Source organism: Salvelinus sp. IW2-2015, linkage group LG6.1, assembly GCF_002910315.2.
Source record: "Salvelinus sp. IW2-2015 linkage group LG6.1, ASM291031v2, whole genome shotgun sequence".
NCBI classification, from domain to species: Eukaryota; Metazoa; Chordata; class Actinopteri; order Salmoniformes; family Salmonidae; genus Salvelinus; species Salvelinus sp. IW2-2015.
Genome location: NC_036845.1, coordinates 28,927,945 through 28,953,987, shown reverse-complemented (window position 1 = coordinate 28,953,987; position 26,043 = coordinate 28,927,945). Strand labels below are relative to the sequence as shown.

The 26,043-nt window shown below is 42.6% G+C and overlaps 1 protein-coding gene across 3 annotated transcripts in view; it reads left to right on the top strand.

The window, feature by feature from the left end:
- Positions 1–26,043, top strand: part of LOC111965401 (platelet-derived growth factor receptor beta) — a 49,471-nt gene that overhangs the window by 17,395 nt on the left and 6,033 nt on the right. Inside the window, exons 2-17 of one of the 3 annotated variants that reach the window (XM_023989591.1) lie at positions 9,951–10,026; positions 10,412–10,693; positions 11,210–11,467; positions 11,826–11,956; positions 13,206–13,371; positions 14,441–14,621; positions 15,021–15,136; positions 15,441–15,564; positions 15,837–16,045; positions 16,366–16,460; positions 16,596–16,725; positions 16,878–16,982; positions 17,069–17,179; positions 19,060–19,219; positions 20,713–20,879; positions 24,090–24,208. In XM_023989591.1, the coding sequence (XP_023845359.1) occupies positions 9,978–10,026; positions 10,412–10,693; positions 11,210–11,467; positions 11,826–11,956; positions 13,206–13,371; positions 14,441–14,621; positions 15,021–15,136; positions 15,441–15,564; positions 15,837–16,045; positions 16,366–16,460; positions 16,596–16,725; positions 16,878–16,982; positions 17,069–17,179; positions 19,060–19,219; positions 20,713–20,879; positions 24,090–24,208 (2,403 nt within the window). In that variant the 5' untranslated portion in view covers positions 9,951–9,977. Of the gene's footprint in view, positions 1–9,950; positions 10,027–10,411; positions 10,694–11,209; positions 11,468–11,825; positions 11,957–13,205; positions 13,372–14,440; positions 14,622–15,020; positions 15,137–15,440; positions 15,565–15,836; positions 16,046–16,365; positions 16,461–16,592; positions 16,726–16,877; positions 16,983–17,068; positions 17,180–19,059; positions 19,220–20,712; positions 20,880–24,089; positions 24,209–26,043 lie in introns of those variants that run through there. The other 2 variants (XM_023989590.1, XM_023989592.2) reach the window with 2 other exon arrangements.

The window sequence follows — 26,043 nt, the reverse complement described above, 5'->3', positions numbered from 1 at the left end:
TACAGAAACATTTTGCACAAACACGGTCCTYATAAAGTTACGTCCTGAATGTGACAAGTTTATTTTTGGATGCAATGTTCAGACATTCACAGAAGTAACAACAGCATACACAATCAWCCAAACCRGAAAATGTAAGCTACATTAGTCCTAGAGCTAACTGAGGCAATATTGACATCATAAACCTAGCGGTCATAACACTAGCGGTCATAAGTCTCAGCTGACAGAAATCGCAATATGAATTATCTAATAGCAATTACTATTTATAATTCATCACATCACGGGTGAGCTCAACATTGATCTAAATAATTGAGTAAAACACTTTCTAGAAATCGAGGGAATCCGACGATGGGTAGTTTGTGCACGCCACCATTTTTTTTTTTGTTGCGTCAACTAAAGATAATAAGAGGAGACAAGATAAGTTGGTCTGTTTATAGTATGCATGTTGAAGGGGGGGTGTAATTTACGATCATTCACTTCCCTTCATTCACTTCCGTAAGTTTACCCGAAAGATGAGTGAACCATTTCTTCACCTCATAATAACATMTTTGGTTTGACAGACGTTTACGTGACACCCTTAATCCATTGTATAATGTCAACAAACATGGCGCCACACATAGATGGCAAATAGCTTAGCATTAGCTCATTATAATCAGTACAACTTTCAAAAAAGTATTTTACACACATCATAGGTGTCCATTACAATCTATGCAATAATCGGAATGCATTACTTGTCACCAGAACTTGAAAACATGTGAATAAAACTGTAAATACATTATGCTCCATACATACATACATGGTTCATGCTACAGTAGAAACGACAACATGATATGCAGAAAATAAGGCAGTTACTTTGATAGGAAAGCACACATGTCCAACGTTATTATTTGTAAGGAAAACAACAATGGAGGCAATGCGAGCAAGACTGCGCAAATGTTTGCATACTTGATGTGCGGAAGAAATGGGGAAGGGCTCTCCTCAAAGAGGGAAGTTTTCTGGCTCAGTAAAAGCCTCAAACATGAATTGTCCGTAACTCTGAAATTGGCGCCTTCTATGTGAATTAATGAGGAGGTGGAACAACCCTAAATTCAAACTGTTGTTAGAAAATACAACTTGTTAGAAAATAATTTGAAAATGACAAGTTGAAACATAGCCTATAGATAATTAACAGGCAGCACGTGTTAACTGTCCTGTTGCGTAACAATCACATTTTGGTACAGAGATTGCATTCTGACATCACGTGCATAACGGGTGACCGTTAGAGATATTTGGAACTCACATATGAAAAGTTTAAGGGCCTCCCGAGTGGTGCAGCAGTCTAAGGCACTGTATCGCAGTGCTAGAGGGGTCACGATAGACCTGGGTTCGATCCCAGGTTGTGTCGCAGCTGGCCGTGACTAGGTAACCAATGAGGCAGCACACAATTGGCCCAGCATCGTCCGGGTTAGGGGAGGGTTTAGCCAGTCGGTATGTCCTTGTCCCATCGTTCTCTAGTGACTCCAGGCACATGCACGCTAACTTCGGTCGCCAGTTGGACGGTGTTTCCTCCGACACATTGGTTAAGTCAGCGGCGTGTCAAGAAGCAGTGCATCTTGGCAGGGCCATGTTTCGAAGGACGCATGGCTCTCGACCTTYGCCTCGACCGAGTCCGTACAGGAGTTGCAGTGATGGGACAAGACTCTAACTACCAAAATCGTGGAGAAAAAGTGGTAAAAAGTACACAAAAGTAAATAATAATAATACTGTGGGTGTGTTTGTAAATTCACTCTGAAGTGCCAGAGTGCGCTTCGAGTGTGCTCTGGGCATTCGTAAATTCAGATTGTTGTCTGTTTGTAAATTCAGAGCGCACACTGGACACTCTAGCTGAGGAGTAGGGTTGATCTGAGCGTTCTGGCCTCACAACAGCAGTCAAGCACCCAAGCTAACTGGCTAAAGTTGGCTAGTTTGCCAGCTACTTCCAGACACAAATGAGAGAACACCTCACTCTGACCATTTTGCTCACCCTAGCAGAGCTGGATAGGCTGTTTTCATGTTATCTAGAGCGTTAGTGACTGTATCTCTGCTGCTGACAACAATATAATTATGTTTTTTGCTGACTTTTACTGACACTGGTCATATACATATTCATAAATGCATCAGTTATTCTGCGCTCTGGCACACTCAGACGAGAGTGCTCTGAAATCAGAGTAGATAGCCAAAATGTATTTACAAATGCACCCAGTGTTGCTTCACGTGCATCTTGTCACTATGGTCGAAGTCAATGTRTTTTTATCCATCTCCTCTGGGATCAACTGGAACCAACAGCAGCTTGTATTATCTGGGCCRTTCAGGGTTACTGAAGCACAGCCAGGCCCTCTTGGCAGATCCKCCCATGGTTCACTCTCTTCACGCTTAATAAAAGTTCCATTCCTCACACAGAGTCCTGACCTGGACATAGATCTACTCTGTACACACACATTTGTATCTTCTTACACCCCCCCACAGCCTCACTTTACAATACCACAGAGTATCTGATGCACTTTGCCTTTCCCAGAAGCATTTTAATGTGCATAGGCATGAGCAGTGAGAGTGTTTTCCTATCCTTAGGGTCAACTCTGATGTCCACTCTCCAGACCTCTCCTCATCGCCACTCATGAATGTATACAGTGGTTTGCGAAACTATTCACCTCCTTGGCATTTTTCCTATATTTTTGCCTTACAACCTGGAAATAAAATAGATTTTTGGGGAGTTTGTATCATTTGATTTACAAAACATGCACTTTGAAGATGCAAAATACAGAAAACTTGAGCATGCATAACTATTCACCCCCCCCAAAGTCAATACATTGTAGAGCCACCTTTTGCAGCAATTACAGCTGCAAGTCTCTTGGGGTATGTCTCTATAAGTTTGGCATATCTAGCCAATTTTTGCCCATTCTTCAAGGCAAAACTGCTCCAGCTCCTTCAAGTTGGATGGGTTCCGCTGGTGTACAGAAAACTTTAAGTCATACCACAGATTCTCAATTGGATTGAGGTCTGGGCTTTGACTTGGCCATTCCAAGACATTTAAATGTTTCCCCTTAAACCACTCGAGTGTTGCTTTAGCAGTATGCTTAGGGTCATTGTCCTGCTGGAAGGTGAACCTCTGTCCCAGTCTCAAATCTCTGGAAGACAAACTGGTTTCCCTCAAAAATGTCCCTGTATTTAGCACCATCCATCACATCATTTGTTCAATTCTGACCAGTTTCCCAGGCCCTGCCAATGAAAAACATCCCCACAGCATGATGGTGGGATGGTGTTCTTAGGGGGATGGGTTTGCGCCTGACATAGCATTTTCCTTGATGGCCATTTTCCTTGATGGCCAAAAAGCTCAATTTTACTTCTCATATGACCAGAGTACCTTCTTCCATATGTTTGGGGGGTCTCCCACATGCCTTTTGGCGAACACCAAACATGTTTGCTTATTTTTTTCTTTAAGCAATGCCTTTCTTCTGGCCACTCTTCCGTAAAGCCCAGCTCTGTGGAGTGTATGGCTTAAAGTGGTCCTATGGACAGCTACTCCAATCTCTGCTGTGGAGCTTTGCAGCTCCTTCAGGGTTACCTTGGTCTCTTTGTTGCCTCTCTGATTAATGTCCTCTATGACTGGTCCGTGAGTTTTGGTGGGTGGCCATCACTTGGCAGGTTTGTTGTGGTCCCATATTCTTTCCATTTTTTAATAATGGATTTAATGGTGCTCCGTGGGTTGTTCAAAGTTTATGATATTTTTATATAACCAAACCCTGATCTGTACTTCTCTACATCTTTGCCCCTGACCTGTTTGGAGAGCTCCTTGGTCTTCATGGTGCCGCTTGCTTGGTGATGCCTCTTGCTGAGTGATGTTGCAGACTCTGGGGCCTTTCAGAACAGGTGTATATATATACGGRGATCATGTGACAGATCATGTGACACTTAGATTGCTCACAGGTGGACTTTATTTAACTAATTATGTGACTTTTGAAAGTAGTTGGTTGCACCAGATCTTATTTAGGGGCTTCATAGCAAAGGGGGTGAATACATATGCACGCACCACTTTAAAAAAATTATAATTTCACTTTACCAATTTGGACTATTTTGTGTATGTCCATTACATGAAATCCAAATAAAAATCGATTTAAATTACAGGTTCTAATGCAACAAAATAGGAAATACRGCAAGGGGGATGAATACTTTTGCAAGGCRCTGTAGTTGTCATATGTGACACTGAGGTGACTCGTGCTCATAAATATTGATGTACTGTTTCCCTGGTTGCGGATCGCTCTCTGAGTGTTCTGACGTATGGCCTTCTGGGACGGTGTGACCTCCAGGCCCTGGCGCTTCCGCCACCAGCCCCACTGTATCAGTGGGCCTGGGAAAGTTTCATAGGAACACTGTGGGAATGTGAACTGTACTGTACASCAGTGACACAGAGGGGAGGGAAGGGGAGGGAGTGTGTGTGGAGGGTTGAATGGAGTGTGTGCATGCATGCTTGTGCATGTCATGGTGAATGTGTGTGTGAGTGACAATAAGTGTGCCTCCGTATGTGTGTGTGTGTGTGTGTGTGCGTGCGTGCGTTTGTTTCCTCTGTAACTGTGAGTGTGTGAGAGAATCCCAAAAATGTATAATGAAATCAATCAAACATTACACAAGGCCCTAGCTAGCCTAGTGCAGGATGACGTCCAATCCCTCTCTCTCTGGATCCTCAGCTTTATTAGAACCAGGAGGATGGAGGCGGGGGAGGAAATGTACGAGTCATGTTGTTGGAACAGTTTAAGAGTTTCAGTTCGGGGAACGGAAGTGCCAAGGGCAGTTTCTTTACACAGGCTTAAAGATCTAAAGATATACTGTATCTAAGTTTGAGTAACTGTTAGCTGGATAGTCAGGGGATTTCTAATATTACCAAATTCATATWTTTTTTTATATAGAACCTTTCAWAGGCTAGAAYACTTGTAGCACAAAGTGCGTTACAGTAATCAAAGTAACAGTAATACTTTTCCCAGCACGTTTTATGATTCTGTTGATTTCTTCTAAAAACAGAACATTTAATCAATTTACAGTATTTCAAACTGTATATGACAATGAATGAAATATTGTCTTGTGAGGAGGAACATCTTCATGGTGATGGAACAGTTCCACAGTTGTATCGTGATCAGATGAGAAGTTGGATCATTTTTACTACACATGCTTTTAATAGTACGCTTTAAGTAATCCAGTTCAAAACACAATTTTAGTGCCCACAATTATTTTAAAGATCAATTTCAATGTTTCCACTAAGGATTCCTCCTCCTCTTGCTTCTCCTCCTTCTCTTCCCAGGGCTTCTTTCTTCCGCCCTCTCTCCATTTCCCACCCTCCTCCTGCGTACAGGCCTGTGATCTATCCTTAACTGTTTCCAGACGCCTGCTGCTGCACCCCTTCCTTGTGCCCCCCTTAACGCTCCCCCTCCCCACTTCCACCCACAAGAACCTCCACCCCTCTTTCCCTCTCTCCTTCCATCACATTATCTGTGTTGTAGATATTTCTCTCTGTCCTCTTTCCCTCTTATGATGCAGTGTTTACTCACTAATACTTTCCAGCTCTCTCATTGGCTGTCTGTAGTCAATGATGGGTGAGCCATGTCACCTTTAACCTCCATTGAACTCTGACATGACGTTGAAGCTGATGTGATGACATTGCTCTTAAAGCATCAAAACCAGTCTGCGTCTCAAAAAAAGGGGGGTCTGGTAGTGAACCTCAGTGGCTTCAGAAAGTATTCACACCCCTTTACTTTTACTACATTTTGTTGTGTTACAGCCTGAATTTAAAATTGATTACATTTAGATTTTTGTTGGTCACTGGCCTACACACAATACCTCATAATGTCAAAGTGGAATGTTTTTTGACATTTTACAAAATACAAATAAAAAGCTGAAATGTTTTGTGTCGATAAGTATTCCATCCTTTTCTTATGGCAGGCCTAAATATGTGCAGGAGGAGAAATGTGTTTAACAAGTCACATAATAAGTTGCATGAACTTACTCTGTGTGCAATAATAGTATACATTTTTTATGACAACCTCATCTCTGGACCACACACATACAATCATCTGTAAGGTCCCTCAGTCGAGCAGTGAATATCTAACACAGACTCAACCACAAAGACCAGGGAGATTTTCCAATGCCTCACAAAGAAGGGCACCTGTTGGTAGATAGTTAAAAATAAATATACATTGAATATCCCTTTGAGCATGGTGAAGATATTAATTACACTTTGGATGTTGAATCGCACCCTGTTATTACAAAGATACATGCATCCTTCCTAACTCAGTTGCTGCAGAGCAAGGAAACCACTCAGAGATTTCACCATCAGTCCAATGGTGATTTTAAAACAGTTATAGTTTAAACGCTGTGATAGGAGAAAACTTAGGATGGATCAATAACATTGTAATTACTCTACAATACTAACCTATTTGACAGAGTAAAAAGAACAAAAGCCTGTACAGAATACAAATATTCCAAAACATGCATTGTGTTTGCAACAAGACACTAAAGTTATACTGCCAAACATTTGGCAAAGAATGTAACTTTTTGGCCTGAATACAAGGTGTTAGGGTTGGGGAAAATCCAACACAACACATTGCTGAGTACAACTCTCCATATTTTCAAGCATAGTGGTGTCTGCATCATGTTATGGGTATGCTTGTAACTATTAAGGACTGGGAAGTTTTTCAGGATAAAAAGAAACAGAATGAAGCTAAGCACATAGAGAAAATCCTAGCGAAAATCTGGTTTAGTCTGCTTTCCACTAGACACTGAGAGATTAATTCACCTTTCAGCAGGACAATAACCTAAGACATAAGGCCAAATCTACACTGGAGTTGCTTACCAAGATGACACTGAATGTTCCTGAGTGTCCGAGTTACTTAAATCTGCTTCAAAATCTATGGCAAGACCTGAAAATGGTTGTCTAGGAATCAATGATCAACAACCAATTTGACAGAGCTTGAAGAATTTTGAAAAGAATGATGGGAAAATGTTGCACAATCCAGGTGCGGACAGCTCTTATGCCTTGCTCACACTGCAGACCTTAATGCTCAAATCAGTTTTGTTTTTCAAATCCGTTTTGGAACACTGACTGTCCAAACGACAAGTATTCAGACAGCAGTCACTTGCTGACATGGCTATGCTAGTTGTCATATAATGACAGATGTGTAGGCTGATTGGTGGCCGTGCTTCCTATAGCTCAGAAGTTAGCAGGTCACAACAATGCTTACCATTGGATGTTTCCCAGTTGCATTGAATGTACTAAATCATAGTGTAAGAACACCTTTAAAGCATCAAAGAATAAGATGATCCAACTTTCAATATAAGTCATTTTTGKTTAGCCACAGCAGTCAACTAGCTAGCTAGGTAGCTGTTTAGCTTTCTATCACATTTCAAACACTAATTTGTTTGTAAACAATGAACAAGTTAGGTACCACACCTTGTTCTTGTCAAACTGTCAATAGAGTAGCTAGCAAGCAACAAGACATGCCAAATAACAGTCTAACAACCACTTGAGGGCAAAGAAATCAGATTTGACAGTTCAGACACGATTTGCTAGGCCAGGAATCAAATTTGTATCTCATTTCAACCATATCTGAAGGTGGTTTGAAATGTGGATTGATATATCAGATTCCATGTGGCTTTTGGGTGTTCAGACTGCAGGAAAAATATCAGATTCGAATCGGATATGGAAATAATTTGGATTCGAGTCACTTCAAACTGCCAACGTGAACAAGGCTTTAGAGACTTACCCAGAAACACTCACAGCTGTAATCGCAGCCAAAGCTGGTTTTAATATGTATTGACTCAGGGGGTTGAATACTTATTTAATCAATTATTTAATTAATATATTAGTGCTATATTTTTTATCTATATATWTWTWTTTTTTTACAATTGATAGATTTTTTCTTCCACTTTGACATTACATAGTATTTTGTGTAGATCATTAAAAAAAAATTACAATTATGGGCCTTCCGAGTGGCGCAACAGTCTAAAGCACTGCATCGCAGTGCTTGAGGCGTCACTACAGACCCGGGTTTGTTACCAGGCTGTGTCACAACCTGCCGTGACCGGGAGACCCATAGGGCGGCATACATTTGGCCCAGCGTCATCCGGGTTAGGGGAGGGTATGGCCGGGGGGGCTTTACTTGTCTCATCATGCTTTAGCGACTCCTTGTGGTGCGCCGGGCACCTGCAGGCTGACTCCCGGTCRTCAGTTGAACAGTGTTTCCTCCGACACATTGGTGCAGCTGGCTTCCGGATTAAGCGAGTCATGTTTCGGAGGACGCATGACTCGACCTTCGCCTCTCCCTAGCCCCGTTGAGGAGTTGCAGCGATGAGACAAAATCTAAATCCATTTTATTCTTACTTTGTAAGAAAATGTCAAGGGATGTAAATAATACTTTCTGAAGGGGAATAGGGTATCATTTGACATTTTACCTCAGTGTTGAGTTTTAAAATACGAAACTACACATTGTCACGCCCTGACCATAGAGATAATTTTATTCTCTATGTTGGTTAGGTCGGGGTGTGACTAGGGTGGGTTATCTAGGTTATTATTTGTCTATGTTGGCCTGGTATGGTTCCCAATCAGAGGCAGCTGTTTATCGTTGTCTCTGATTGGGGGATCATATTTAGACAGCCTTTTTCCCCTGGGTATTTGTGGGATCTTGTTTTGTATGTGTGTTGTTGCCAGTGTGCACTGCATTTGACTTCACGTTTCGTTTTTGTTTTGTATTGTTTTGGTGAGTTTCTTTAATTAAACATGTGGAACTCTACGCACGCTGCGCCTTGGTCCGTTAATTCTACAAACGACCGTGACACACATTGTATCACCATAGCAGCTTATCAGTAAACAAAACCCCAAATATGGTTTGCTATTGCCGTTCTGTGGTTGCCACTATTGCCTAATTACTTTTGTTTACTTGGAATCCAATTAAGGGTTCAACGCGACAGTGGAGTAGTTTTAGACCCAGCAGCATTGTTGGGGAACAGGACATCATTTGAGATTTTGCCTCAGTGTTGTGTTTTAAAACACGAAACTGCACATTGTATCACCATAGCAGCTAATCAGTAAACAAACTCCAAAATATGGTTTGTTGCCGTTCTGTGGTTGCCTTTTGTTTACTTGGAATCCAATTAAGGGTTTGACACGACAGTGGAATAGTTTTAGACCCAGCAGCAGAGTGTTGCAGAGGCACACACTGACCCGTTTGTTAGTTGGACAGAACGCTGGCAAAACAAGAACAAAAACGCTCCGACATTGTTCTGTCCCTGTGCAGCGAGCCGTCACATACCTCTCATGTGAACCCATTCAGAACATAGAACCGGAATGTTGTGTACAGAACTCACATCTCATTATTGAAAGGGCAGTAAACTTCCATTGTATTTTAAGAGCTGCATCTACTCTGTTTAGTCTGTGTTCTTTCTGTGGCATACAGTATCTTTGGATWAGGAACAGATTTTGCTGTCATGACATGTGATTTATATAGTAAGCTCCCAACTTGGTTTCGACCGAACCTTGTTGGTCTTACAAGGGTTAAAGGCATCCAATATGATATGAGCATATCAGTAGTGTATGTGAAGAGATATCAATGAGATGTTATGAGTTCAGAATGTTCAGACCAACTCTGAGTCCCATGTCCCAATCCCCGAGCCATCCTAATGCCTGAGCTCACTAGTAACCAGCGTAGGGGGGAACAACACCCTTGCACTAATCTTGGAGTCGTCTATGTCTCTCTCTCAATCATTTTGTCTGTCGTAAGCCATTTACTGTATGAAGGACAAGTGTAAAATAGAAACTCTGGGTAGGGAGTTTGTCTTTAACACAAGGGTCAAACTCAATATGCTGGGAGGAATGTCGTGAAGAAAACAGGGGATGGAGACTATAATGGAGACTACAATATTCACAGTGTTTTTGTTTTTAAATCTGTTTGCAGAATAATTCTCTCCTGAAGCGTATCACCATGAGGAGTGTCAGAGTATGCACTCTCCATCTGACAACCATTCTTACAGGTGAGAGAAACAACCACACATCTACTGAAATATCATGAAAATAAAATGTGAGGTTGACTATGACTAGAGCCCGAGTCTTTCCTAGTTAGGTTACATGGTCGGGAAAAACTCGGGAAAAACTCCTGAACTTTGTATCCAGCTAATTTGCCATAGAGATTGTTCTTTAATATGGATGGCAAAGAGCATTGATCAGCTTAAAAGGATCTGTCATTAATGGTGCATCATCATCCCTCCTCCATAGCCCACCAGACTGGTCACATCCGTCATCGCTGTGTAATTGGATGGATATCTGAGTTGTTATTGCTATCTTAACCTTTGACCCTTGACCTGGAGATCTAGCTCTTTGATCCCAAACCGGACCTTTTCTTGTTTGTGTTGACTGCAGCTCTTTTACACTTCTGTCCTGAGTTCTGTTGCCTGGAGATCTCCCCTAGCAACAGTGAAGTTGTCATGGCAGCGGGTGACTCCATGACCATTACCTGTTCCGGCTGGGGGACGGTCGAATGGAGGTTCAAGCGGGATGACAACGTTCCCTATTTTGGAGTGGAGAACCAGAACACGACCAGTGTTCTCATTCTGGAAAATGTGACGTGGAGCCAAACGGGAGTATATGTCTGTGCCGAGGCTTGGACTGACAAGACTATAGAGGTGGCAGTCTTTGTGCCAGGTGAGAACACTGTTATAACTTTAAAATTAGATTAAGATCACTTTATTGGTCAATTAGACACATGGTCCAACCAAAATTGTACTTCCGCTTTTAACACAACCCCTACAAAAGACACACATACGGCTTTTTTTGGAGAGGTGCGCAGGGCTGCCACACTCGGCACCGTTGTAGTGGGGGTTAAGTGCCTTGCTCAAGGGTACAGCGGCATCTAGGATTTGACACCAGCAACCCTCCAGTTACTGTCTCGTCTCTTACTGCTAGGCTACCTGTCGCCCCCTTTACACTCTGTCACAGCTATTGTACTTTTACAAAGATAGGTTAGGTTAGACAACTGTTATGTTCCCACTGCCCAGGCAAATATTGGATATTGTAACAGCGAACTCAGCTTATAGGCCTCAATATCTTGGTTCAATCATGATATAAAGTAAATATTTGTATTCCTCATATGGTGTGAAATTATTCCTCTTATCCCTCAAGTGATGCTAAGTCTTTCCTCCCCTCGCCTTCCTCACACAGACCCTGATGTGTGGTTCATTGAGAGTTTCCACGGCATGGTGACCAAGACCAGCGAGGAGGGGATCATCCCGTGTGTGGTCACCAACCCCCAGATCAACGTCACCCTCTACGAAAGAGACAGTGACATGCACCTGAAGGGGGTCTACATCCCAAGTGAGGGCTACAGGGCACCCCTGGAGGACAGGACCTATGTGTGCCGAGGAGAGCTGAACGGGGAGGAGAAAGAGTCCCAGGCTTTCTACGTCTTCAGCATTGCTGGTGGGTACCTGGGCTGAGGCTGGGGCTGGGGGTCAGAGATGGGGCTGGGGATGTAACAATGAAGGAGACTAGAGAAGGCTAGAGACCTAGCGTTTCATGACATTCATTGTACTGTACAAGCCATGAACGTCATTGTTGATATGCATGTCTGGATGTAACAAAGACAGTATTGCAAGGGTATCAATCTATGGTCTCAAGCTGTTGTATATCAGTGATATTGCTAAGTAAGCAAGATGTTCTCTTTCACCTTGCGGTAATGTCTAAAAAATAACAAGGAACTCATTATCTCTATCCCTCTCTCCCTCACACCCTCCCTTTTTCTATATTTTCTTCGCTTTCCACACATTTCCCGTGTTAGTTCCGGAGACGATCGACGCCTACATCAATGCGTCTAAGACGGTGCTGAAGCAGGGCGAGCCTCTGACAGTGAACTGCACGGTGCAGGGAGTGGACCTGGTCTCCTTCTCCTGGGACTATCCCAATAGAGACGTGAGTGGGAGAGAAGAGAGGAGAACAGGCATAGAGTAAATTACATCAAGATGTCTGTGTAGCCACACCTAGATGTGTTAAGTCCCCAGGCAATATCATTCATGACAGACACATGGTTTTCATACCAGCATTCATAATACACTATCTTTTTGGTGGTGGAAGTGTTTTACCTCTACGGGATCGGTGTCCCTATACCGGGACGGTTGAGCTAACGTGCACTAATGTGATTAGCATGATTTTGTAAGTAACAGCAAACTTTCCAGGACATATGTCTTTTATGGGCAGAAAGCTTAAATTCTTGTTAATCTAACTACAGTAGCTATTACAGTGAAAAAAGACCATGCTATTGTTTGAGGAAAGTGCACAACTGGTTTGATACATTCACCTCTGAAGGTAAATAATGTACTTACATTCAGTAATCTTGCTCTGATTTGTCATCCTGAGGGTCCCAGAGATAAAATTTAGCATAGTTTTGTTTGATCAAATACATTTTTATGTTAAAATGTAGGAACTGGGTTCTACAGTTTGAACCCCTGCTGTCTCTGGCTCCACACCAACCCCACCTGGCCATCTAGATGTGTGAAAATTAGTGTATTCRCTAATGATCCATCATGTATGACATTCCTGGGGGTGTGTAAAATTATATTCTTGTATTATCATTTCATTTCAGTTCTCTATAGTTATGTACTTGAAAATGTATCAGTTGACCAATTCGGCACATTTGGGCAGACTTGATACAAAATATTGTCCAGTATTGCAATGCTTCACTGGATCAATCTAAAACTTTGCACACACAATATAAAATTGTGCCTAATCTGCAATATTATATTATGGCCTTCCTCTTGCATTTCAAATATTTTTTGGGGGAAAACATGTTTTTTTGTTTGTATTATCTTTTACCAGATCTAATGTTATATTCTCCAACATTAATTTCACATTTCCGCACACTTCAAAGTGTTTCCTTTGAAATGGTTTCAAGAATATGCATGTCCTTGCTTCAGGTCCTGAGCTACAGGCAGTTAGATTTGGGTATGTCATTTTAGGCAAAAAAATAAAAATGTAAGTGTCAGATCCTTAAGAGGTTTGAAGGCCCTTGTGATAGGATTTCACTGATAGATATACATGTGGATAAAATCAACACATCCTGTTAAACTTGTAGAATCGGACATGACTTAGTTTGTACTTCTATAGCCTTCTCTCAGAAGGAATACTACATGTATGCACCCCTTTCCTGCCCTGTGTCTGTTAGGTGGACTCCATTGAGCCTCTGACTGACATCCTATCATCCCAGAAGATGCGCTCACGCCTCATAGTCTCCAAGGTGACGCTGGCCAACACGGGCCAGTACGCGTGTCATGTCCACGAGGGTGTCCAGGACCAGAGAGCCACAGCCAACATCAACATCACCATCCTTGGTGAGAAGGAGACTGGAAGAGACTCTCTGAAAACAAACAATGACTGGATAGATTATTATTAAGGCAATTTTTTTTAGACTGAAAGAGCATCGCTCATAATATGAACCCCCATGTGCAACGAGAGAGAGTTCTGTTAAAATAAACCACATGTAATATATATATTTTTTAAATCATTTAGCTAGTGAACGTCACTGAACATACAAGCACAACATCTGTGTTTTGTGTGAGATAGTCAATTAAAATCAAATAATATTGAATTATTATTTTTGATAGCATGATGTACAAAGTGTCCAATCTGAGAGATTCTGTCGAATCAGAATCAGCACTGTACCTTTGCCTTTGAAGTCACTTCAAATAATTGAAATTCATTCGACTGAACTGCGTCTCTAACAAGCTGCAAAAAGGAAAGTCAGCAGAAAGTTGTTTGAAGGGTAAACCCAACATTTTTCTCTTTCACCCTCTTTGAGGGTTGGATGTAGCCAAAGAGACAGCCGTTCCTCTGTGAATGCTTACCCTATTCCCACTGAGTTGTGTTATATTTARGCCACGGTAGTCAAACATGTTTAAACTGCCTTCTTCCTACAGCCAGGGCATTCATGTTGTAAGTCTTTCTCTCTACATGGCTCTGGGCCAATACTCTGGACAGCCCACTGGAAATGACAGATCCTCATTTCAGTCTCTAAAYAGTTCAACCATTTAAATAGACAGCTTTGTCATCACCTCAGTCTATACAATATGGACCCACTATACTTAGCAGCCATACTGTAAACACAGTGAATTACACTTAATACTCTGAAATAGTAGTTACGATAAAGGGGGATAAAATAACTTTTGATATCATAGCATATATGCAAGCATACTGGGCATCAGAAAACATTGGCTGCAGATATGGATCACAAATTTAAAGGCCTCTTCCCTTTCCMTGGGTGCCTGTCTGTTTCAGCTTCATCAACTCCCATTTGTCAAGCTATTTATTCCTTAACGCAGGCTACATGTTCTCGCAGAATGTATTACAGAGGTACTATACTTATTATGTGTTTACTAACTAATGACAACCTTCTTCTGTCAGAGCAAGGCTTCGTGGAGCTGAGGTCCGTCCAGGATCGTAAYGTCTCGGCCCAGCTGCACCAGAACGTAGAGCTGAGGGTGGAGATYGAAGCTTACCCCCCTCCACGTGTCCGCTGGACCAAAGATGATGCCACGGTCAACGGGGACAACGTCGTAATCACCAGGCAGGAGCATGAGACCAGGTGAGACCACCTGGACGACGATCAATTCTAATCAATCTGGAGGTTGAATTTCTCRGATTAGATCAGTAGAGTTTGTTCTCTTTGTCGTTACATGAAAGTATAAATCAGATCAGGCAACCAGATTTACAATCCCACTTGTGTGGTATGCAATGCATTACGTTAGCGACTAATTGGGTAATTTACCCCTCAGAGATGGTCTTAGTCTGCCTCTGGTTCCTGCTGGGTGTGGGGTTACCTGCTGTCTAGGCTTTATCTGCTGTTGACTGATAGAGACGGGATGTCTCAGGAGGTTTTATGGTTTTAGCAATGTTGATGGATTTATTAAGATAAACCCRTTTTTCCAGGATCAGTGAACCAACATTTATAACTGTGTGGTTTTCCATTACCCCTCTATCTCAGGTACTTCAGCACGTTGACCCTGGTGAGGATCAGGACAGAACAGAAAGGCCTCTACACCGTTCACGTCGCCAACGGAGATGAYGCCAAGAAATTGACCTTTGATCTAGAGGTCAAAGGTGAGTCGCCTTTGCAACCAATGTAAACCAATGTGGTGTATATCAGTAGTCTGTTAAGTGGTTCCTTCTCCTCCTTTACCTTTTGTCATCAGCACTGATTTGAAAGAACCGCATCCACCATGGATGTAGCAAAATTACTTTCACACYCCCTATGCTTTGAGATCAGTATAAATAAATGAGAGGCGATGATAATAAAAAGTAACTTAAGACTATTGAAATTCCACCCTGGCTCAACATATACCTACACTTATCATCTAGAATCATGGGATATGTCATTCCTAATTCTGTACCCCTCTCTGTGTAGTCCCCCCTCAGATCACAGACCTGTCGGACCACCACCTCCCTGGGAAGAGGCATGCCGTGACCTGTGTGGCTGAGGGGGTACCTTCCCCCACCATCCAGTGGTTCAGCTGTGACAGCATGCTCAAGTGGGTCATGTCATCATCATCATCACACTGTCAGTGTCTGGCATTCTGTAACACTCTGGACACTAGAGGGCAGACTTAGCTTGTTTCGTTTTAGTAATCGCAGTTTAAACTGATATCAGCYCAACTATGGGTTTTCAGACAGCTTCTATACCAGAGTGCATTAGCTCACAGCATTTACCTCAGACACACCTGAGTAAAGGTAGCAGTAGTAGTTCACCTTTACTACTGTACTATTGAAACACCTGTAGTTATCATTACAACATCTCTCCCAGGTGCAGTAACCGGAGCACAGTGTGGCAGCCCCTAGTGTCAGACCCTGAGACCCTGAGCGTCCAGACCAACGTCAGCTTCAACGAGAGCCGTAAGGTGGGCCAGGTCCGCAGCCAGGTCATCTTCCACAAGCCCCAGCAGGTGAGCGTCCGCTGCGAGGCCAGCAACGAGAGAGGACTCCGCAGGAGGGACGTCAAACTGGTGTCCAGCAGTATGTATCTAAAGATAGAACCGAACAATGATGCWATTACCATTATCTAAGAGCAACATTGTATCTATGGGGATATTTGTATCTCGATGTGTATCTACCTAAGGGGTTGCATTTATCAAAGTACGTACTGTAACTAGACAGTCCTGGAGAGTTGCAGGGTGTACTGTGCAGGTTGTTGGTTCCAGTCCAGCGCTAGCACACCTGATAAATAATAGTTTATGTATAAATAATGGTGTGAATGTTAATACTAGGAACAAATGTTCTCTGTGGATATGTCGACTATGTATAGTTGGATGTTAATGTTCTGTGTTGTGTTCTAGCTTTCTTCTCCCAGGTGGCAGTGTTGGCTGCGGTTCTAGCCCTGGTAGTCATCGTCATCATCTCCATCATCATCCTCATCGCTGTGTGGAGGAAGGTGAGACTACACAAAGACACAGTGAACAATGTTAAAACAACTATGCAAAATGCAGTACAATTACTAACTCACTCATGGTATCTCAATGTGCCTGAGTGATTGAGTAACTCTTACTCTTGTGTGTTGCCTCAGAAGCCTCGCTATGAGATCAGGTGGAAGGTGATCGAGTCAGTGAGTCTGGACGGACATGAGTACATCTACGTTGACCCCATCCATCTGCCCTATGACCTTGCCTGGGAGATGCCTCGAGACAGCCTGGTGTTGGGTAAGGACCAGGAACCATGGGGGAAGGGGGTGCCGATGATGTCTATGGGGGTACCCCCAATCTTTATTTGATAGTGTATTTAATAGAGACAGATACAAGTTACTGTTCATATTGACTGTTCTGATTTGGGCAATGTTTGTGTTGTGTTCCAGGTCGTACTCTTGGGTCCGGAGCATTCGGCAGGGTGGTCGAAGCGACCGCGTATGGTCTCGGTCATTCCCAGTCCAGCACGAAAGTGGCAGTGAAAATGCTCAAATGTAAGTGAGAACAATCATCTTCAGCATAGAGGTAGTTTTAAGCTTGTATGCCAGTTTGTTTCATGCTTCAGTTCTCTGACCTGCAGCCACGGCCAGGAGGAGTGAGACCCAGGCTCTAATGTCAGAGCTGAAGATCATGAGCCACCTGGGGCCTCACCTCAACATTGTCAACCTGCTGGGGGCCTGCACCAAACAAGGTGAGCACTGCCCCTGTCACCACAGCAACAATCACAAGCTCACAACCTAATGTCATTAGTCTCTGAAATCCCAGACCTAGGGCAACAGCATGTACAGTGGCTTGCGAAAGTATTCACCCCCTTGGCATTTTTCCTATTTTGTTGCCTTACAACCTGGAATTAAAATGGATTTGGGGGGGTTTGTATCATTTGATTTACACAACATGCCTACCACTTTGAAGATGCAAAATATTTTTTATGGTGAAACAAACAAGAAATAAGATGAAAAAGCAGAAAACTTGAGCGTACATAACTATTCACCCYCCAAAGTTAATACTTTGTAGAGCCACCTTTTGAAGCAATTACAGCTGCAAGTCTCTTGGGGTATGTCTCTATAAGCTTGGCACATCTAGCCACTGGAATTTCTGCCCATTCTTCAAGGCAAAACTGCTCCAGCTCMTTCAAGTTGGATGGGTTCCGCTGGTGTACAAAAATCTTTAAGTCATACCACAGATTCTCAATTGGATTGAGGTCTGGGCTTTGACTAGGCCATTCCAAGACATTTAAATGTTTCCCCTTAAACCACTCGAGTGTTGCTTTAGCAGTATGCTTAGGGTCATTGTCCTGCTGGAAGGGGAACATCCATCCCAGTCTCAAATCTCTGGAAGTCTGAAACAGGTTTCCCTCAAGAATTTCCCTGTATTTAGTGCCATCCATCATTCCTTCAATTCTGACCAGTTTCCCAGTCCCTGCCAATGAAAAACATCCCCACAGCATGCTTCACTGTGGGGATGGTGTTCTCGGGGTGATGAGAGGTGTTGGGTTTGCGCCAGATATAGCATTTTCCTTGATGGCCAAAAAGCTCAATTTTAGTCTCATCTGACCAGAGTACCTTCTTCCATATGTTTGGGGTGTCTCCCACATGCCTTTTGGCGAACACCAAACATGTTTGCTTATTTTTTTCTGGTCACTCTTCCATAAAGCCCAGCTCTGTGGAGTGTATGGCTTGAAGTGGTMCTATGGRCAGATACTCCAATCTCCACTGTGGAGCTTTGCAGCTCCGGGGTTATCTTTGGTCTCTTTGTTKCCTCTTTAATAAATGCCCTCCTTGCCTGGTCCGTGAGTTTTGGTGGGCGGCCATCTCTTGGCAGGTTTGTTGTGGTGCCATATTCTTTCCATTTTTTAATAATGGATTTAATGGTGCTCCGTGGGATGTTCAACGTTTCTGATATTTTTTATATAATCCAACCCTGATCTGTACTTCTCCACAACTTTGTCCCTGACCTGTTTGGAGAGCTCCTTGGTCTTCATGGTGCCGCTTGCTTGGTGGTGCCCCTTGCTGAGTGGTGTTGCAAACTCTGGTGCTTTTCAGAACAGGTGTATATATACCGAGATCGTGTGACAGATCATGTGACACTTAGATTGCACACAGGTGGACTTTATTTAACTAATTATGTGACTTCTGAAGGTAATTGGTTGTACCAGATCTTATTTAGGGGCTTCATAGCAAAGGGGGTGAATAGATATGCACGCACCACTTTTCCGTGTTTTTCTTGTTTAATTTTTGGGAGAATTTTTTTAATAATAATTTCACTTCACCAAGTTGGACTATTTTGTGTATGTCCATTACATGAAATCCAAATAAAAATCTATATAAATTACAGGTTGTAATGCAACAAAATATGAAAAACACAAAGGGGGGTGAATACTTTTGCAAGGCACTGTATGCTGGAACATTGTTAAATGTGGGAGGCAATCCATCTGCCCACGGAGACTATAACATCATAGTTACAAACTTTTCTTTTTACTAACTATGTAATTGTATGAGTAATACAATAGTTCACACAAATTCTTCCCCGATGAAGATAAAAATGTGTCTTTTGTGGCACCCAATCTCTCAGGCCCTCTCTACCTGGTGACAGAGTACTGTCGCTATGGAGACCTGGTGGACTACTTACACAAGAACAAGCACACGTTCCTGCAGTACTACCTTGAGAAGAACCAGGAGGACTCTGGCTGCCGCATCTCTGGAGGGAGCACMCCTCTCAGCCAGAGGAAAGGGTGAGAGCTACCTCCTCATCTGGGGGTTCACTCAGGTCTTCATTTGGAAGATAAAGAAGAGGTTATATTGGCCAGTGCGTGGATCAAGTACAACCACATATGAATGGTAGAAAAAGACATACACGACCATTCAAAAGTTTGGAGTCACTTAGAAATATCCTTGGTTTTGAACGACAAGCACATTTTTTGCCGATTAAAATAACATCAAATTGATCAGAAATACAGTGTAGACATTGTTAATGTTGTAARTTATTATTGTAGCTGGAAACGGCWGATTTTTAATGGAATATCTACATAGGCCTTCTTTAGACTAGTTRAGTATCTGGAGCATTAGCTTTTGTGGGTTCRAATATATTCTCAAAATGGCCATAAACAAAGAACTTTCTTTCTRTTCTTGTTCTGAGAAATKAAGGCTATTCCATGAGAGAAATTACCAAGAAACTGAAGATCTCGTACAATGCTCTGTACTGGCTCTAACCAGAATAGAAAGAGGAGTGGGAGCCTCCGGTGCACAACTGAGCAAGAGGACAAGTACAAAACACCAGTCTCAACATCATCAGTGAAGAGGTGACTCCGGGATGGTGGCCTTCTAGACAGTACACAGCTTTGTACGAGATCTTCAGTTTCTTGGCATKTTCTCGCATGGAATAGCCTTAATTTCTCAGAACAAGAATAGGCTGACGAGTTTCAGAAGAAAGTTCTTTGTTTCTGGCCATTTTGAGCCTGTAATTGAACCCACAAATGCTGATGCTCCAGATACTCTAAAGAAGGCAAGTTTTATTGCTTCTTTAATCAGCGCACAGTTTTCAGCTGTGCTAACATAATTGCATAAAGGTTTTCTAAWGACCAATTAGCCTTTTACAATTATRAACTTGGATTAGCTAACACAACGTGCCATTGGAACATAGGAGTGATGGTTTCTAATAATGGGCCTCTGTACGCCTATGTAGATATTCCATWAAAAATCAGCCGTTTCCAGCTACAATAGTCATTTACAACATTAACAATGTCTACACTGTATTTCTGATCAATTTGATGTTATTTTAATGGACAAAAAATGTGCTTTTCCTTCAAAAACAAGGACATTTCTAAGTGACCCCAAACTTTTGAACGGTAGTGTACATATGTAGGATCTTAATTTGATCACCCTGTTGCAGGAKAACTTTTCTGCAAGGCAGGAAATGTAAACGTGTTGTGTATTTGAGCTTTAAAAAGGCTTCTGAAGTTTGTCATTTCCACTTYGATATTTCAGACTTGWTTTTCCCTTACAACAAATGTATCAACCACAAAAATGTCCATTCATTATAATCCACATAATCATTTGCATTTCCTGCTGCTGCAGGGTTATTCCTGCTGTAGCAAACTACCTCAAATGTAGATCCTACATCTGTAGACATTCAATTACAAAATGAGGCCATACAGACATAGAGATGGCCATGTGTTTTTTATTTTTTATTATACTTTACCCTAATGTGTCCCAAATATCTTGGCAGCTACGTGTCATTTGGCAGTGAGTGTGATGGTGGTTACATGGACATGAGTAAGGACGAGCCCACAGTGTACGTCCCCATGCAGGAGCTGAAAGACACCATCAAATACGCTGACATCCAGCCTTCTCCCTATGAGTCTCCCTATCAGCACGACCATTACCAGGAACAAGGTATAGAGTCCAAGAAATACAGAGCCATAAACATAGCTCAAGCGTACTGTATACTTTGTATATTTTAGGTCTGTTATATGTCAAACATATGGGAAGCACATGAGAAGAGAAAGCGCAGGAGGATGGGTTAAGGACAGTTAAATTGTTTATTTGACCTACAGAGCCTCTATGTACACTGGGTGCACAAAACACTAAGGACACCTGCTCCTTCCATGACCTAGACTGACCAGATGAATCCAGGTGAAAAATGATGATCCCTTATTGATGTCACTTGTTAAATCCACTTCAATCAGTGTAGATGAAGGGGAGGAGACAGGTTAAAGAAGGATCTTTAAGCCTTGAGAYAACTGAAACATGGATTGTGTATGACATCAATAAGTGATCATAGCTTTCACCTGGATTCACCTGGTCAGCCGTCAAAGAAAGAGCAGGTGTTAAAATGRCGCCGAAAAGGATGGCTGACGTTTTACATGCCCGTAACCAATTATTTTATTTTGTTCGTCTTTGCGTTGTTTGTAACTTATTTTTTTAACTTATTTTGTACATAATGTTGCTGCTACCGTCTCTTATGACAAGAAAATAACCTCTGGACATCAGAACTGGGATTTCTCACCACGAACTGGAAGAATCTTTTTCCTTTAACGAGTCCGACAAGAAGGATATACTGCTCTCCCGGAAAACAGGGATTCATCCAATGGCATTGAGGAGTATACCACCTCAGTCATCGGCGTCATCAATAAGTGCATCGACGACGTCGTCCCCACAGTGACCGTACGTACATATTCCAACCAGAAGCCATGGATTACAGGCAACATCCACATCGAGCTAAAGGCAAGAGCTGCCRCTTTCAAGGAGTGGACACTAATCCGGACGCTTATAAGAAATCCCGCWATGCCCTCAGACGAACTATCAAACAAGCAAAGTGTCAATACAGGATTAAGATTGAATCCTACTACACCGGCTCTGACACTCATCCGATGTGGCAGGGCTTGAAAACTATTACAGACTACAAAGGGAAACCCAGACGCGAGCTGCCCAGTGATGCGAGCCTACCAGACGAGCTAAATGCCTTTAATGTTCGCTTCGAGGCAAGCAACATTGAAGCATGCACGAGCTGTCCTGGATGACTGTGTGATAACGCTCTCGGTAGCCGATGTGAGCAAGACCTTTAAACATGTCAACATTCACAAAGCCGCGGTGCCAGATGGATTATCAGGACCTGTACTCAAAGCATGCGCGGACCAACTGGCAAGTGTCTTCACTGACATTTTCAACCTCTCACTGACTGAGTCTGTAATACCTACATGTTTCAAGCACTTCCTTGTGCCCAAGGAAGTGAAGGTAACCTGCCTAAATAATTACCGCCCGTAGCACTCACATCGGTAGCCATGAAGTGCTTTGAAAGGCTGGTCATGGCTCACATCAACAGCATCCTCCCGGATACCCTARACCCACTCCAATTCGCATACCACCGCAACAGATCCACAGATGACGCAATCTCAATCRCACTCCACACTGCCCTTTCCCAGCTGGACCAAAGGAACACCTATGTGAGAATGCTGTTTAATGACTACAGCTCAGCGTTCAACACCATAGTGCCCACAGAGCTCATCACTAAGCTAAGGACCCTGGGACTAAACACCTCCCTCTGCAACTGGATCCTGGACTTCCTGACAGGCCGCCCCCAGCTGGTAAGGGTAGGCAGCAACAAGTCTGCAACGCTAATCCTCAACAGTGGGGCCCCTCAGGGTGTGTACTTAGTCCCCTCCTGTACTCCCTGTTCACCCACGACTGCGTGGCCAAAAAACGACCAAAACCATCATTAAGTTTGCTGATGACACAACAGTGGTAAGCCTGATCACCGACAACGATGAGACAGCCTATAGGGAGGAGGTCAGAGAACTGGTAGTGTGGTGCCAGGACAACAACCTCTCCCTCAATGTGAGCAAGACAAAAGAGCTGTTTGTGGACGACAACACACCAAGACTGTCATGAAGAGGGCACAACAAAACCTTTTCCCCCTCAGGAGACTGAAAAGATTTGGCATGGGTGCCCAGATCCTCAAAAGCTTCTACAGCTGCACCATCGAGAGCATCGTGACCGGTTTCATCACGGCTTGGTATGGCAATGCTCGGCATCTGGCCATAAGGCGCTACAGAGGGTAGTACGTACGGCCCAGTACATCACTGGGCCCAAGCTTCCTGCAACCCAGGACCTATATAATAGGCGGTGTCAGAGAAAAACCCATAAAATTGTCAGAGACTCCAGTCACCCAAGTCATGGACTGTTTTTTCTGCTACCGCACGGCAAGCACCAAGTCTAGGACCAAAAGGCTCCTTAACAGCTTCTACCCCCAAGCTATAAGACTGCTGAACAATGAATCAAATGGCCACTGGACTATTACATTGACCCCCCCTTCATTTGTTTTGTACACTGCTGCTACTCGCTGTTTATTATCTATGCATAGTCACTTCACACCTACCTACATCAAATCAAATCAAATGTATTTATATAGCCCTTCTTACATCAGCTGATATCTCAAAGTGCTGTACAGAAACCCAGCCTAAAACCCCAAACAGCAATCAATGCAGGTGTAGAAGCACGGTGGCTAGGAAAAACTCCCTAGAAAGGCCAAAACCTAGGAAGAAACCTAGAGAGGAACCAGGCTATGAGGGGTGGCCAGTCCTCTTCTGGCTGTGCCGGGTGGAGATTATAACAGAACATGGCCAAGATGTTCAAATGTTCATAAATKACCAGCATGGTCAAATAATAATAATCACAGTAGTTGTCGAGGGTGCAGCAAGTCAGCACCTCAGGAGTAAATGTACAAATTATACATGTACAAATTATTAATTATAATTATCTAACCTGTACCCCCGCACACTGACTCGGTACCGGTAGTCCCTGTATATAGCCTCGTTATTGTTATGTTATTGTGTTACCTTTTATTATTTTAGTTTATTTGGTAAATATTTTCATAACTCTTCTTAAACTGCACTGTTGTAAAGGGCTTGTACGTAAGCATTTCACGGTAAGGTCTACACTTGTTGTATTCGGCGCATGTGACAAATAAAGTTTTATTTTATTTTATTTGTACACTCAGTGTATACTCTCCATGAGTATCACCTGAACATCTATTCACCTTTACATTGTCTCTCTTTTATACCTCATTAATGATCCCTGCCATCCATGTCTCTGCTCTCCCTCCAGACCAGACCACAATGGACCCTGCCCCGTTCATCAGTGACTCTACCACCCTCAGCTATACTGACCTCATCGGCTTCAGCTACCAGGTGGCCAAAGGCATGGAGTTCCTCGCCTCCAAGAACGTATGTACTGTTTTATTTACTCAGCCTTTATTTATTACATGGAATCTAAACTTTAKTGATATATGTTTATTTATCATTTACCCTTTATTGAGCCAGGCACAGTAATTACAGAGCTGTAGATATGGATATAGAATGTACTTCACCAGCAATAGTTAATGTCCAGTCTGACCTTGGCTTCCTGTAACCCTGTTGTTTACATGGGCAATCAGCAGTTGAAACAATGACAAAGCATCTTCCCCGCCAATGTTTTGGTTAAAAGCTGATAGATGGGGCTGGAGAAATGTAACCACTCTCAAATAGACAGAGCTATGGATGCAACAGCTGATCCAAAATGACATATCCAATTATAGTTTGATATGTACACTAAACAAAAATATAAACACAACATGAAAAGTGTTGGTCCTGTGAATTCATGAGCTGAAATATGAGATCCTAGAAATGTTCCATACGCACAAAAAGCGAATTTCTCTCAAATTTKATGCACAAATTTGTTTACATCCCTGTTAGTGAGCATTTCACCTTTTCCAAGATAATCCATCCACCTGGCAGGTGTTGCATATCAAGAAGCTGATGAAATAGCGTGATCATTCCACAGGTGCAAATTGTACTGGGACAATAAAAGGCCACTTTAAAATGTGCAGTTTTGTCACAAAACACAATGCCACAGATGTCTCAAGTCTTGAGGGAGCGTGCAATAGGCATGCTGACTGCAGGAATGTCCAACAAAGCTGTTGCCAGAGAATTGAATGTTAATTTCTCTACCATAAGTCGCCTCCAACTTCATTTTAGAGAAATTGGCAGTACATCGAACCGGCCTCAGAACCGCATACCACGTGTATGGCATTGTGTTTTAGCATGATTATGCACGGCCCCATGTCGCAAGGATCTGTACACAATTCCTGGAAACGGAAAAGGTCCCAGTTCTTCCATGGCCTGCATACTCATCAGACATGTCACCCATTGAGCATGTTTGGGATGCCCTGGATCGACGTGTAGCATGTTACATTTCCCGCCAATATCCAGCAACTAAGCACAGCCATTGAAGAGGAGTGGGACAACATTCCACAGGCCACAATCAACAGCTTGATCAACTATATGCGAAGGAGTTGAGTGGTGGTCACACCATATACTGAATGGTTTTCTAATCCATGCCCCTACCTTTTTTAAGGTATCTGTGACCAACAGATGCATATCTGTTTTCCCAGTCATGTGAAATCCATAGATTAGGGCCTAATTTATTTATTTTATTTTATTGATTTAYTTATATGAACTGTGCCTCAGTAAAATATTTGAAACACTCAGACATAATTTACAAACTAAGCATTTGTGTTTAGTGAGTCCTTCAGATCAGAACCAGTAGAGATGGCAGGTATGTTCTCTTGATAAGTGTGTGAATTGGACCATTTTCCTGTCCTGCTAAGCATTCAAAATGTAACTAGTACTTTTGGGTGTCAGGGAAAATGTATGGAGTAAAAAGTACATTATTTTCTTKAGGAATGTAATGAAGTAAAAGTAAAAGTWGTCAAAAATATAAATAGTAAAKTACAGATACTCCCAAAAAGTACTTAAGTAGTACTTTTAAAGTAATTTATACCACTGACGGAATCAGAATCAGAATCCCATTTATTGTCCTACAATAGGAAAATCTTGGCACAGCTCACACAGGAATACCTAAAACGAATATGACAACACAGAAGAAACAAACAACAGTGTTGKTGATGCTTACAGAGGACTGGGTGTTATCTATTCTGACGGCCTGAGGTCTGCCACTGAAACAGTTGTGGATCCAGCGAATGATGGTGGGAGACATGTCTAGGTTACTGAGCTTCTGGATC